The sequence below is a fragment of the Patella vulgata genome, chromosome 7, assembly GCF_932274485.2.
Source record: "Patella vulgata chromosome 7, xgPatVulg1.2, whole genome shotgun sequence".
In the NCBI taxonomy this organism is placed as follows: Eukaryota; Metazoa; Mollusca; class Gastropoda; family Patellidae; genus Patella; species Patella vulgata.
Window position 1 is genome coordinate 47,455,664 of NC_065885.2, and position 12,902 is coordinate 47,468,565.

The following is a 12,902-nucleotide window of genomic DNA, read 5'->3' on the forward strand; positions in this document are numbered from 1 at the left end:
GTATCACAAATAGTACATTTAACACCCCTTCTTCATAACACGATAAACTCAAACCCTAATAATAGGTAACCATTCTTATTTTATTACCTTGCCAGCCGATTTTTAGAATTTATATTCACCCTATTCTGGAAGCAGTTTTATATAAGCACGAAGTTGCTTGTTACCGTATCCAATCTATTCATATTATTCCCTTCATGGTTGTATATAATAATTCTAAATAAATGCTTTTTAAACCATAAATAGTACACAACATATAAATATTCCAAATAAATCTGTGAATAAGCACCTTTGATCAATTGATTTTAAGGCACTTCACGTATTGGTACATTCTACGATAGTCTAAAGCATTTGGTTATACTATTTATAGGGACAAAACGAGTAGCACTACAATTAAATTAGACACTTGTAACACTGTAATTAATTAAATTACACATATTTGGCACATTAATAAGTAGTTTATACAAGTCATAGATTTACTATGTAACATGTAATTATGTAATAATCACAAGTTGGTATTGTACGTCTAAGCATACAATATCTAAGTAAATACATGTACCATTCATTATCTGTATATTTTATCATCACTTCTTGTGGGCTGAAATTTTAACTTTGGCAAAAATCTTTGTGTTGTGAAGTGGAAAGGCAGTGGGAGCATGGGGGGGGGGGGCAGTAGGAGCGGGGGTGGGGGGTGCCTTACATCAGGAAGCTGGAAGTTTTGATACGGTGCTGGCAGCTTAGAAACTTTCGACCCGTGTGCAGTATTATTCCATATGGGTAGATTAAGAGCATGTTAAATCACCCTTGCAAGAGTAGCTATACCTTTGTTACTCCTAGCATATTTTGTTCCCCTGCTTTGGTTCAGTCAGTGGCCCAATAATATTGTGCTCTGACAAATGACTCATCTTCTTCAACAATAATCTGTTTGACAAGTAATTCTAATGGCAAAGTAATCTTATTCATTTGTGCTTCTTCACTCCAAATTCTTTCCCTTAGTTGGCATGAATTCGTGACAAACTTTCTTAAATTAAATCCACCTTCTAATAAGCAGGATTGTAATTTCTGGTACAACTCGAAAGCTTCATCATCATTTATAGCTCCGGATATGAGATTGCCAACGTAAATGAACCTCGAGAATAGCCTTACAAACTCCTAATCAATTTGTTCAAACTTCTCCTTGTGGTACTTTAGAGTTGCGTTAAGAAGCAACGGACAGGATGATATTCCAAAAACAACTCGGGTAAAACGTAAAAACATCAAATTGGGTTCGTCCTTCTCTAAATCATCTATCCATAAAAATCTCTGTACATGTACATCTTTTCTTTCATCGAAATCATTAAAAATGCCTTTTCAATATCAGCTGTGATGGCGACTCTGAATGTTCTAAATCTAAGAATTGTATCACATATTTTCTGATTGAGAGGTGGTTCGGAATACAGACAATCGTTCAGGGAAGGTGTTGATTCTGTCTAAGCCGATCCATCATTAACAATGCAAACTTTGGTTGTACTCTTGTCTCTTCTTAGAACAGGGTGATGTGGCAGATAATGGACGTGTCCTACTTCTCCAGAACTAGGATCAATTTCTTCCAATATTCCAGCTTTAATTTGTTCTCTAATAACTGCGTCATATTCTCGGAATAAAGCTTTGTCCAGATTCCATCAAGATGGCTGTTACTAAATCACTAAAAGGCGAGGCAGCTCGAGTAGCAATGCGTTTAGGTCACAGTGTCTCTACAAGAACTTTGGTTGACAAACTTGAAGGCAGGTTTGGGGATTACAGCAAGGCCAGCGTTTGCTATCCCAGTTTTATTCAACCAGCCAAGCACAAGATGAAACTGTTTCCAAGTGGGCCTGTAGAATTGAGGATCTTCTTGACAGAGCCAGAGAAGAGAGTGAAGTTGATATGGATACATTTGACTGAAAACTTCGTGCAAAGTTTTGGAGTGGCCAGCGTTTGCTATCCCAGTTTTATTCAACCAGCCAAGCACAAGATGAAACTGTTTCCATGTGGGCCTGTAGAATTGAGAATCTTCTTGACAGAGCCAGAGAAGAGGGTGAAGTTGATATGGATACATTTGACTCAAAACTTCGTGCAAAGTTTTGGAGTGGCCTTCATCAGGATTTAAAGGATAGATCAGCCCATAAGTACGATCGTATTACCGATTTTGAAGATCTTTTAAAGGAAGTACGTATGATGGAGCGAGATACTGTCATAGCCACAACACCTACTTCTAAGCCTGCTCTAAGATCCCACATGAAGATGGTGCAGCAACCAGCAGAGGATGATTTACGAACACTAGTAGCTAGCTTGACTGCATCAGTGCACTCGTTGCAGAAGAAGATGAAAGAGATGAAAAATGAAAAGGAAAGGGAACCAACATCGTACCAAAACCATCTTAACGTCACCAACCCGCGACAGTGTCAAAGCAGCGACAGAAGTCTTCACCTATAGCTGACAATTACAGATGTCACCGATGTGGGGAATGGGGCCATATCGCGTTAGGTTGCCGAATGATACTGTCTGATTTAAACATGAATATAGTAACACCACAGTCATTACGTCAAATAACCAAGTATGTTCTGGGTTATTGGATACAGGATCTACCATTTCTACAGTATGCCCGTCATTTTTTGAGAAACACTTTAAGTCAGAAGATTGTTTTTTTTAACTCCACTTGAGCAGCTGATAGTGATAGAAGGATGTGTTTCTTTTGCAATACAGGTACCTAGTTTAAAATCAAAGACCAGTAATTGTTTGTTTCTTGTTGTTCCTGATACACCATTCCACAGAAATACACCAGCTCTAGTAGGAACCCACGTTTTGAAGCCTATGCTAAACCAACTGCGAGCTGAGGGTCTTAATTTTCTCCACCAATCTGATTTACCAGATATTTGGACTATGACATTCCGATGTATGCAAGTACAAGAGAAAGAACACAAGAACAGTGCAGGAATGATCAAATGTACAGAGGAATCTTCAATTGTGCTGAACAGCAACCGATCCATCTGCCCATTTGGAAAGATTGACAGCTTGAATATAACTCGTCGTCAATGCTTGCTTTTTCAGCGGTTACCGGATTCGCTGATACCATCTTCAGTGTAAGTCACACCTACAGTTTTAGAGGTGTATCCTGATGAAGAGGGAAAATAAATGGTTGTTCAGTTATCTAATCTGTCATTGAAACCAGTTCGGCTTTATCCTCATACCATCTTCTGAGTTACAGATAGATGACTTGGCGAGCAAGGCATCGGTTAATAGTATTTTACCAACAACATCTACCAATGAAACATCTAGTACTGGTACATTTCTTGATAATATCGATCTTTCATCATCAGTCTTGACCGAAGAACAGCTCAAGTGTTTCAAGAACTACCTTCTTGGTTGGTCAGCCATATTTTCTCAAGGAGACAACGACATTGGTAGCATCAGTTTGGTAAAACATAAGATCAATCTTGCCGACGATGTTCCTTTGAAGCAACCCCACCGACGAATACCACCTGCAATGTATGGATAGGTTAAAGATCACCTCCAGGACTTGATGAAAGCTGGTTTTATAAGACGAAGTTGCAGTCCTTATGCGTCACCAATAGTTCGAGCCCGAAGAAAGACTCATCGCTTTGTATGTGCGTAGACTACCGGATGCTGAACAAGAAGACAGTTCGTGACGCCTATGCATTACCACGCATAGAGGAGATGTTGGACAACCTAGATGGATCGCCGTATTTCTCTGTAGTGGACATGAAGTCCGGTTCCCACCAAGTCATTATAGAGGAAGAAGATATACCAAAGACCGCTTTCACTGTGGGACCATTAGGATTTTACGAGTACAAAAGTCTTCCTTTTGGGCTTACAAATGCGCCATCATCTTACCAACGGCTTATGCAAGATTGCCTAGGAGACCTGATTTGGAAGATCTGTGCTATTTTCATAGACGATTTAATCATCTTCAGCAAGACCTATGAAGAACACATCGAGAGGTTATCCCAAGTATTTGGTAAGCTAGCGGAACATCGAATCAAGCTATCACCTAAGAAATGTGAATTTTTCAAAGAGAGGGTCAGGTATTTAGGTCACATCGTTTCAGAAGATGGTGTATGTACTGACCCGAAGAAGACAGACAAGGTAACTTCTTGGCCACCTCTAACCAATACAGATGAACTGAGACGTTTCCTCGGCTTTGTAGGATATTATAGGCGGTTCAAATAAAGAGAAGAGGGGGAGAGCGGCTAAGGACAAAGAAAACAATAGATGAGCATATGACCAGCTTAAAAGATCTCTTGTGGAATCACCAGTCCTGTCATATGCAGATTTTTCTCAACCATTTATTCTCCACACTGACGCTAGTGGGCATGGTTTAGGTGCTATACTTTACCACACGACACCGTTGGTTAGCTGCTTTAAACAACTACAACTTTACCATCCATTACCGCGCAGACAAGAGGAATATAGATGCAGATGCCCTGAGCAGAACGACACATGAAGATATTGAAGAAATAGACTCTGATGTTATTGGTGCTTTGAAGAACATTGACCTAGAAAATGGATTTATACAAACCATCAGCATGTCTCACCAAATCACCAAGCAACACCAGGTACAGCTGCATCTACAACACCTATTGTGAGAGACGACGAATGAGAGAAGAAACAGAAAAGATGATCAACTCCTAGCCCAGTTACGCCTTGACATTCAAGAAGGTAGACCAGCTAAGCGACGGAATTATTCACCTGAAGAATCTGCTCTATACAGTGATTTTGAACACTTCGTTCTACAGGCTGGTATATTGTATAGGCGTAGAGACTTTCCAGCTGGTGCTTCCAAAGGCTTACAGGAATCTGGCGATCTTTAATTGTCAGTGCATCTTTATCCTTCCTGGCACAAAGTTTAAAGGGGTGAATTAAGATGTAATACAAATGATAACAATGTGTATTCATTAAAAAAAATGCTGAAAACCAAAGCAGTTTCAAGGAAATTGTGATGCAGTATTTACATTTAATCCAAATGATGTTTATGATGGTACTCATACAAAAAGCCTGAAAGAAGTCCCTTTAAAAAAATGGAGGATATTTGAAAAATAAAAGTTTAATTATATGGACGTGGTGTGCTAAAACAAAGAGAGTTTTCAAAATTTGAAGTCTTGATGGTTGTAGTGTATATATTCAAATATTTCTGTGAGACTTTGTGATTTCCCATGTTTAATTTGTTTACTCTGTAGCAGTGCAGTGTTGAATTGTATATTTGCTTCATATTTACCAAAGTTACAAATTCCAAAGTCATTATTTTTGATTTTCATCCATTTTTTATTGTTCAGTATCATCTCAAGCACGTTTAAACACCAAAATAAAGGCACTAAAGGTGTTGTGAATGATTTTTTGAGGACCCCCAATTTCAGGTGTTGTGACAATTTTTGTCACTTTACCTTGCCCTTAATGATAAAGCAATTTAAAAAATAAAGCGAATGTAATTTCTAAAGCTGCTGTAATAACCAATAAGCTAAATATTACTGCTATTCGGAATCATCAACAATAGATTTTTTACGACTGTAATAGTTGATAATGTGTAGAGAATTGCACGTGCGATGGCTATTTATAGTATCATGGATTCTACTGCTGAGTATTATCATAGTGCGTAATAAGCAAGAAATCACTTCGAGATAAGCTACTGAAGCGTGTACATTCGCCGTGTCGAGACCTCCCTAATTCTTGTGATTTTAATGCATACATTGAAAGAGTAAAGCAGTATTTCATTGCTAATGATGTAGAGGGAGACAATGAAGCCAAAAGGGTTGATATCTTCATATCTCTCGTTGGTAACCAGACTTATTCCCTGCTAAAAGATCTTATTGCACCGGCAGCGCCATCCACCAGGACTTTTCAGGAATTAATAGACATCCTTAAAGGAAAACGCGATTTTTCGTACAATCAGGGGCCATAATTCAGGAAATTACGATTCGATATGCACGAATATTGAAAGCTACCAAGATCCTTGGGTTATAAACATGCATTTTAAGTTTCATCAAAATCGATTAAAATTGTTACCTTTACAGGGTCCACAACCTTGATTTTTACACTATTAGTGTACACGCAGCGGCAATTTTGTCCGGCAGTTATGGTCCGATTTTCACAAAATTCGAACTCAACCTTCATTACATTGTCACGATGATTCACGATCGTACATTCAGGGGCCATAATCCATGACGTTTCGATCCGATATATGCCAATATCGAAAGCAACCAAGATCTTTTGGAGATAAATCTACATTTCAAGTTTCGTCTAAATCGGATAAGAATTGTGACAATAGATATACATTGTCCGTCAATTTTACAGCACCCCTGAGAACATTTCTCGCCCCCCCCCCCCTCGTTGCTCTGAGCTAGTTACGGCCATGTTGCTGATACAGTTTGTCGCCAATAATAATTACACTGACTCAACACTGTTAGCGACTTTGGATTTTTACCTTCTTCCTACATTTCAGTGTAAACTAGTAAAATCGGTGCATTGTATTTTGGTGAAACTCAGTATATTATTAATGTGGTCATGCATTGTAGTCTCCCCTGTACATGCATAAACATAAACATCTGGATATTCTTCATATATCGCATTTAGAAGGTTTTTGGTAAAAGGATGGAAGGTGGCGAAACGCTAAATAGTGTTTGTCCTCTGATTAAACCAATGCTTCACATCAAATATGAAAAAGATCTGTTAACCAGCGGCTGCCAGACAGGATACACTTTTGCAAGAGATGGATAGAGAACAAGCTAAAAACAAAAGCGATTTTTCTTACAATCAGGGGCCATAATCCAGAAAGTTATGATCAGAAATGCGCAAATATCAAAAGGGACTGAGATATAAAGATACATTTTAGGTTTCATTAAAATCAGGAAATTAAACGAAACTTACCTTGGTTAAGTTGAAGTGTGATTCCAATTATTGGAGTAAAGAGGAATCACTATAGAGATTAGGTGAATAGGACTGCGCAGCCGTACAAGATCATACTTTAAATAAACATTTTCCGAAGTTTAGATAACAAATGGAATATATATAATGAAAAAACTGTTTTAGAGACCTAGAATGCCGGGAAAAGGGAGGGAGGCACCTAATCTCTATAGTGATTCCTCTTTACTCCAATAATTGGAATCACACTTCAACTTAACCAAGGTAAGTTTCGTTTAATTTCCTAATTATTTCTCGTAAAGTCTCACTTACGAGATTATGTGAATCTTTAAAGCAAAACAAAGGAAAATTTCAAACTTTTAATACAGAGATAGAAAACTCTTCATTATTAATAACATGTTTATCATAATATTTTCTGAAAGTTCCCACATTTGTCCAACCAGCTTTAGACATGATATCTTTAATTGGCACATTACCCAACTTCGCTCTAGAAACAACTGCAGAGCGCACACTATGAGCTGTAAAAACACTAGTATCAACACCTGCACTGTACATAACACATTTTAGCCACCTGGCAATAGTATCCCGCGAAACGCAATTATGAGGTTTTATATAACTTATAAACAGACGTCCATTCATATTTTCCCGTAACCTCTCAGTTCGTTCTAAATATTGTTTCATAACCGTATATACACAAAGTCTCCTATCTGGAGGATACGAGTTCAAAACAAACTCGGGCACATGAAAATTTGGCCTACTAACTTTCAATACGTCAGTAAATACGAACACAAAAGAAGATTTCCTCTTCAACATATTACACAATTTCAAACAATGAAGAGACTGTATTCTTGAAGCACAGATTAAAGCGATCAGCATCACCAATTTCAATGTTAAATTTTTTAGCGACAGTTCCGCAACAGGTGATAACTTCTGCAAATATTTTAAGACAGGAGCTAAATCCCAAATGCATGTATAACGCGCTTGAGTAGGTCTAAGATTAAATACTCCTCTTAGAAATCTTATAACCAGAGGATGACAGCCCACTGTAAATCCCTCAAATACAAGCCCTAACGATGAAAGCGCTCCTCTGGCTGTGTTGAGTGCACTATATCCAAGGCCAGCAGAAAAAAGAGACGCTAAAAAATTTATGACAATTTCTATAGATGGGCAAAGTGGATTAATCTGTTCTTGACGACAGTACTGAAACCATCTCTTATGGTAGACTTGATACTGTTTCTTGGTCCCTGACTTCCAAGATGCCATGATGACAGTTGTTGCCTGTTCAGAAAAACCTCGTTTTCCGAATTGATTCCGGATACATGACAACTCATTAAACTTAGATTTTTCCAAAGAGGGTGAGGCTGTCCGCTGGACACTTGAACAAGAAGATCCTTTTGAGCTGGAAGAATCACTGGAACATCTATTAACAACTCGAGTAACCTTGTGAACCAAGGTTGACTTGGCCATATCGGTGCTACGACAATACATCTCGCCTTGTCTTGACGTATCTTCTGAACACAACGGTTCAATAGGCTGAAAGGAGGATTTAAATAACAATAAAAATCATGCCATGAAAAAGTAAAAGCATTTATAAAAGATGCATGTGGATCAGGTTTCCATGAACAAAACGTTTTAATCTGACAGTTAAGTCTTGAGGCAAACAAGTCAATATCTGGTAAGCCCCATAAGCTAGCAATCCATGAGAAAATATCTGAATTTAACATCCATTCAGTTTGATCATCAAATTTCCTGGAAGCAATATCTGCAACGTTAGATTTACCAGGTATATGACTCGCTGTAAGCCAAACATTATTCTCGATGCACCACTGCCAAAGTTGTTTTGCGAGCATATCACAACATACTGAATTGATACCTCCCATATTGTTTATATAAGAAACAGCAGAAGTATTATCCAGTAATATTTTCACATGTTTACCATAAAATTTATTGTTGATATTAAAAGATCTCAAGCCATAAAATCCGGCAAGTAATTCAAGATAATTAATATGAAATTTTGATTCTGATGAATTCCATCTACCACCTATTTTAAAATTGTCACTTTCAGCACCCCAACCTAACATAGATGCATCTGTGGTAACAGTGAAATGAATGTCTCCGTGAGAAATAAGTCTATATTGACTATGTAAATTAGTGAGCCACCATTGAATTTCAGATTTCATATCCTCTGAAATGACTATTGTAGCATCAAAATTAAAGCCTGAATATTTTAGAGCCTTATCCTTATTTCTCTCTAAATTTCTATAATGCAAAGGCCCATACTCGACTGCTGAAAAAGAAGCAACCAAAGAACCTATGACCTTAGCAACATCCCTAATCTTTGCTGTAGAACATTTGAGAATCTGATTACAGGCTAGTAAAATACGAGACTTCCTCTCTTCTGTAAGAGTAACTGTCATTGTATGAGAATTTATAATGTTTCCTAAGAAAACTATTACTTTAGATGGTTTGAGAACAGATTTCTCAAAATTAACTGTAAATCCAAGACCTTCTACAAATGCAATAGTTGTAGAAATATTGTCCTCACATTCTTTAACTGTATCGCCTAGTAATAAAGAATCATCGATATAGGCAGTATTGACAAAGCCTAAACGGCGAAGAGTAGCAAACACAGGTTTCAGTAATTTAGTAAATATTCGAGGCGCACTTGCTAGCCCTTGAGCCATAGAAGTGTACATGTACAGTTTATCATTCCACATAAATGTAAGGAACTTTCGATGTTCCTCAGCAATAGATATTGAATAATATGCATTGGAGAAATCAATACTTCCGAAAAAACAATCTTGAGTTACTAAATTAACTGCCGTTTCGAAATTATCCATTTTGAAATGGTGATAAACAATAAATTTATTTAATTCTTTCAAGTTGAGAATCATACGAAATTTACCATTAGGTTTAGGTCTAACAAAAATTGTTGAGACAAACCCATCAAGAGAAAAGGGAACTTCCTGTAACACATTCATATCAAGGAGGTTTTGAACCTCAATAGTAATTACAGCCGATTGCTGGTCATTAAAAATTGGTTGATATGGCAAATTATATTGGATAGGAATCAACCCATCAACAAATTCCAAATGCCAATGTTTAACAATATCTAAAATTGTGTGATCTGAAGTTAAATTCTCCCATGCATATTCATATAAAGAGAGTCTGCCAGCTTGAAACTTACTGGCATTCATACTTGCCTCAGAAACTACTTCTGTTGAGCTTGTTGGGAGTGGGGTCGACCTTGACCACTCTTCTGGTAGTTTTTTGCGTCTGAATTGTATGATCCATAGGAACCTCCAGAACCACGACCACGAAAATGGCCTCTAAAAAATCTACCTCTAAATCCTCTACCACGGACAGACCTTCCACGTCCTCCGCGACCTAGGTAAGCACCTATCTTGTTACTAATACGAGAGCAATCAGAGATATCCTTAACTGTTTTAGATATGTCATCTCCAAATAGACAATCTGTATATTTGAAATTCTGACTGCATAAATGTAAATATTCCCCTCTCATATCGGGTTTCATCATATCTCGACGCACCAAACACAACTGTTTATTGGCATGTCCAAATAAAGCAAGGGACTCCATAGCCTGCTCCAATACGTTGTTAACATCCAGAGGTTGTCCACCACCAAGGACTTCTGTAACTTTAGCCAAAGAGACTGCTCCTTTAATGATGGAAGTTTGTGCGTTTTGTATACGTTTGTCCATCGTACGTGTAGACTGACTAAGAAAATCCCACACTAATTGGTTGGTTTTAACAGTCACCAAAGACTCACAGTTTTTAGGACGAGAGATAGATTTAATTAACTCATTATATCTGTCCTCCTCTACACCGTCTCTGAACCAGTTATCGATCAACGATGCCAAGTCTGGATTAATAGGTTTGTCACACAAATCTTTAACTCTCAATTTTTCCCCTGCCAGAGCATAAACAGAATTACTAAGTTCTGCGTCTGTTGATAATTTGGGCTTTTTTGTAGGCAAAACTTCTAGATCATCTTCATTATAATCTGTATCATCATTATAGCCTAATAACTCATTTTCATAATCGTCATCATTGACGTAGTAAAGATCATCAACTTTATTCGATAGTCTTTGAAACCGAGAATTCTGAGCCGATTGGGTCTCCTGAATGGATTTTAGAATCGTCAGGACATCATTATTACTTGACTCGGCAGACTGAACATCTTTCGATTTAGACGATGTCGAGGCAGCGAGAAAATTGGAAAAAACACTCGTCGAGCCGATGTTATTATTATTACCGGTACTACAACCAGGCAAAGAGTTAGCGGTTACATCGAACTGTTTAGGAGAATCGGGATTCAAACCTTTTTTCCTTCCGCTTTTATTAGATCCACTAACCGAGTTTCTAGACGGCCTTGTTTTTTCCTTCAACTGGTCCTGAGAAACCTGAATCTCGGCCATAGCAGCGACGTAAACAAATCAAGCACCTCGTGCGAAAAACAAAATGGCGGATAACCTCCAACCAAAAAAGTCCTGTGTAATAAGAGATCGTAAAAACCGACCGATCTAAAGTAACTAACCACGTTAGCCACACATCCACTGATAGAAAACCTAAAGTTTATTGACCACGTCAATAACTATCAGAAAAAGTACTGAAGTTAACAAGACCACGTCCTGTCACTTCGGCTAATAGCAGTACAATGATCTTGTACGGCTGCGCAGTCCTATTCACATAATCTCGTAAGTGAGACTTTACGAGAAATAATCAGATAAAGATAGGTTGTCGGGCAACGAAACATACGCCCACAGCAGCTAAATCTTCCGAGCAGTCAACAAAAGTTGTCGCATATTTTTACTTTTTTCGGTAATGAAACATTTATAATACATTAAAATCTGATTAAGAGTAACAACCCATTAAGTAATTATCAGAAAACCATTAGAATTTGTTTGGTTTTTATAAAGTTCTGCCTCATGCTAACGTTTAGTATACGAAACATTTAATATCATGGATTTAGCTGTTCAAGTTATCAAAATTCATTGAAAATCAATATACTTGTTTGTCTCAAGACCTTAAACTCTGTGTATCAATCTGAAGTCAATTGGATGATAACTTTAGTCTCTAGAACATCACAAGATTTTTCAAAGTGATCAAGGGCCATAACTTTGGCAGTAATTATCGGAAATCATTGAAAATCAATATGATTCTTTGTCTCGATGACCTCAAACACTGTGTATAAATTTAAAGTCAATCGGATATTAACTTCAGCTTCTAGAGCATTTACAAGATTTTTCAAAGTGATCAAGGGCCATAACTCTGGCAGTAATTATCGAAAATCGCTGAAAATGAATAGACTTCTTTGTCTCATGACTTTAAACACTGTGTATAAATTTAAAGTCAATCGGATATTAACTTTAGCCTCTAGAATGTTCACAAGATTTTTCAAAGTGATCAAGGGCCACAACTCTGGCAGTAAGTATTAGAAATCGCTAAAAATCAAAAGGCTTCTTCGTCTCATGACCTTAAACACTGTGTATAAATGTAAAGTCAATCGAATATTAACTTTAGCCTGTGGACGCCGGAACCACGGATGGAGGACGGACGGACCGACGACAATATACAGTATGGCCACATTTCAATGCGGGCATATAAAAACCGTTTAAATATATCACCATTCCACCATAATGAAGGTTGAATTCGAATTTCGTGAAATCGAAATGAAACTGCCCAACAAAATGGCCGCCTTTTATAAGCAAATTGTGTCAAAGTATGGAATACAAAGGTTGTGGAACCTATCTGATTTTGATGAAACTTAAAACATATCAAAATGGCCGCTCCTTGTACGCAAATTGTGTCAAAGTATGCAATACGAAGGTTGTCATCCTTCAAGAGGTCACAATTTTTATCCGATTCTTATGAAACTTAAAACATATCTTTATATCCAAAAGATCTCAGTCCCTTTTGATATTTGCGTATTTCAGACCATAACTTTCTGGATTATTGTCCCTGATTGTACAAAAAATCCTGTTTGTTTTT

The 12,902-nt window shown here is 37.5% G+C and overlaps 1 protein-coding gene across 1 annotated transcript; it reads right to left on the reverse strand.

The window, feature by feature from the left end:
• Positions 1–8,368: 8,368 nt before the first annotated feature.
• Positions 8,369–11,830, reverse strand: LOC126828380 (uncharacterized). Its single transcript, XM_050558158.2, has 2 exons — positions 10,079–11,830; positions 8,369–8,424 (listed from the first exon to the last, which is right to left on the reverse strand). The coding sequence occupies exon 1, from the start codon at positions 11,327–11,329 to the stop codon at positions 10,103–10,105; it is 1,227 nt and encodes a 408-aa protein (XP_050414115.1). The 5' UTR covers positions 11,330–11,830; the 3' UTR covers positions 8,369–8,424; positions 10,079–10,102.
• Between the last annotated feature and the right edge of the window lie 1,072 nt (positions 11,831–12,902).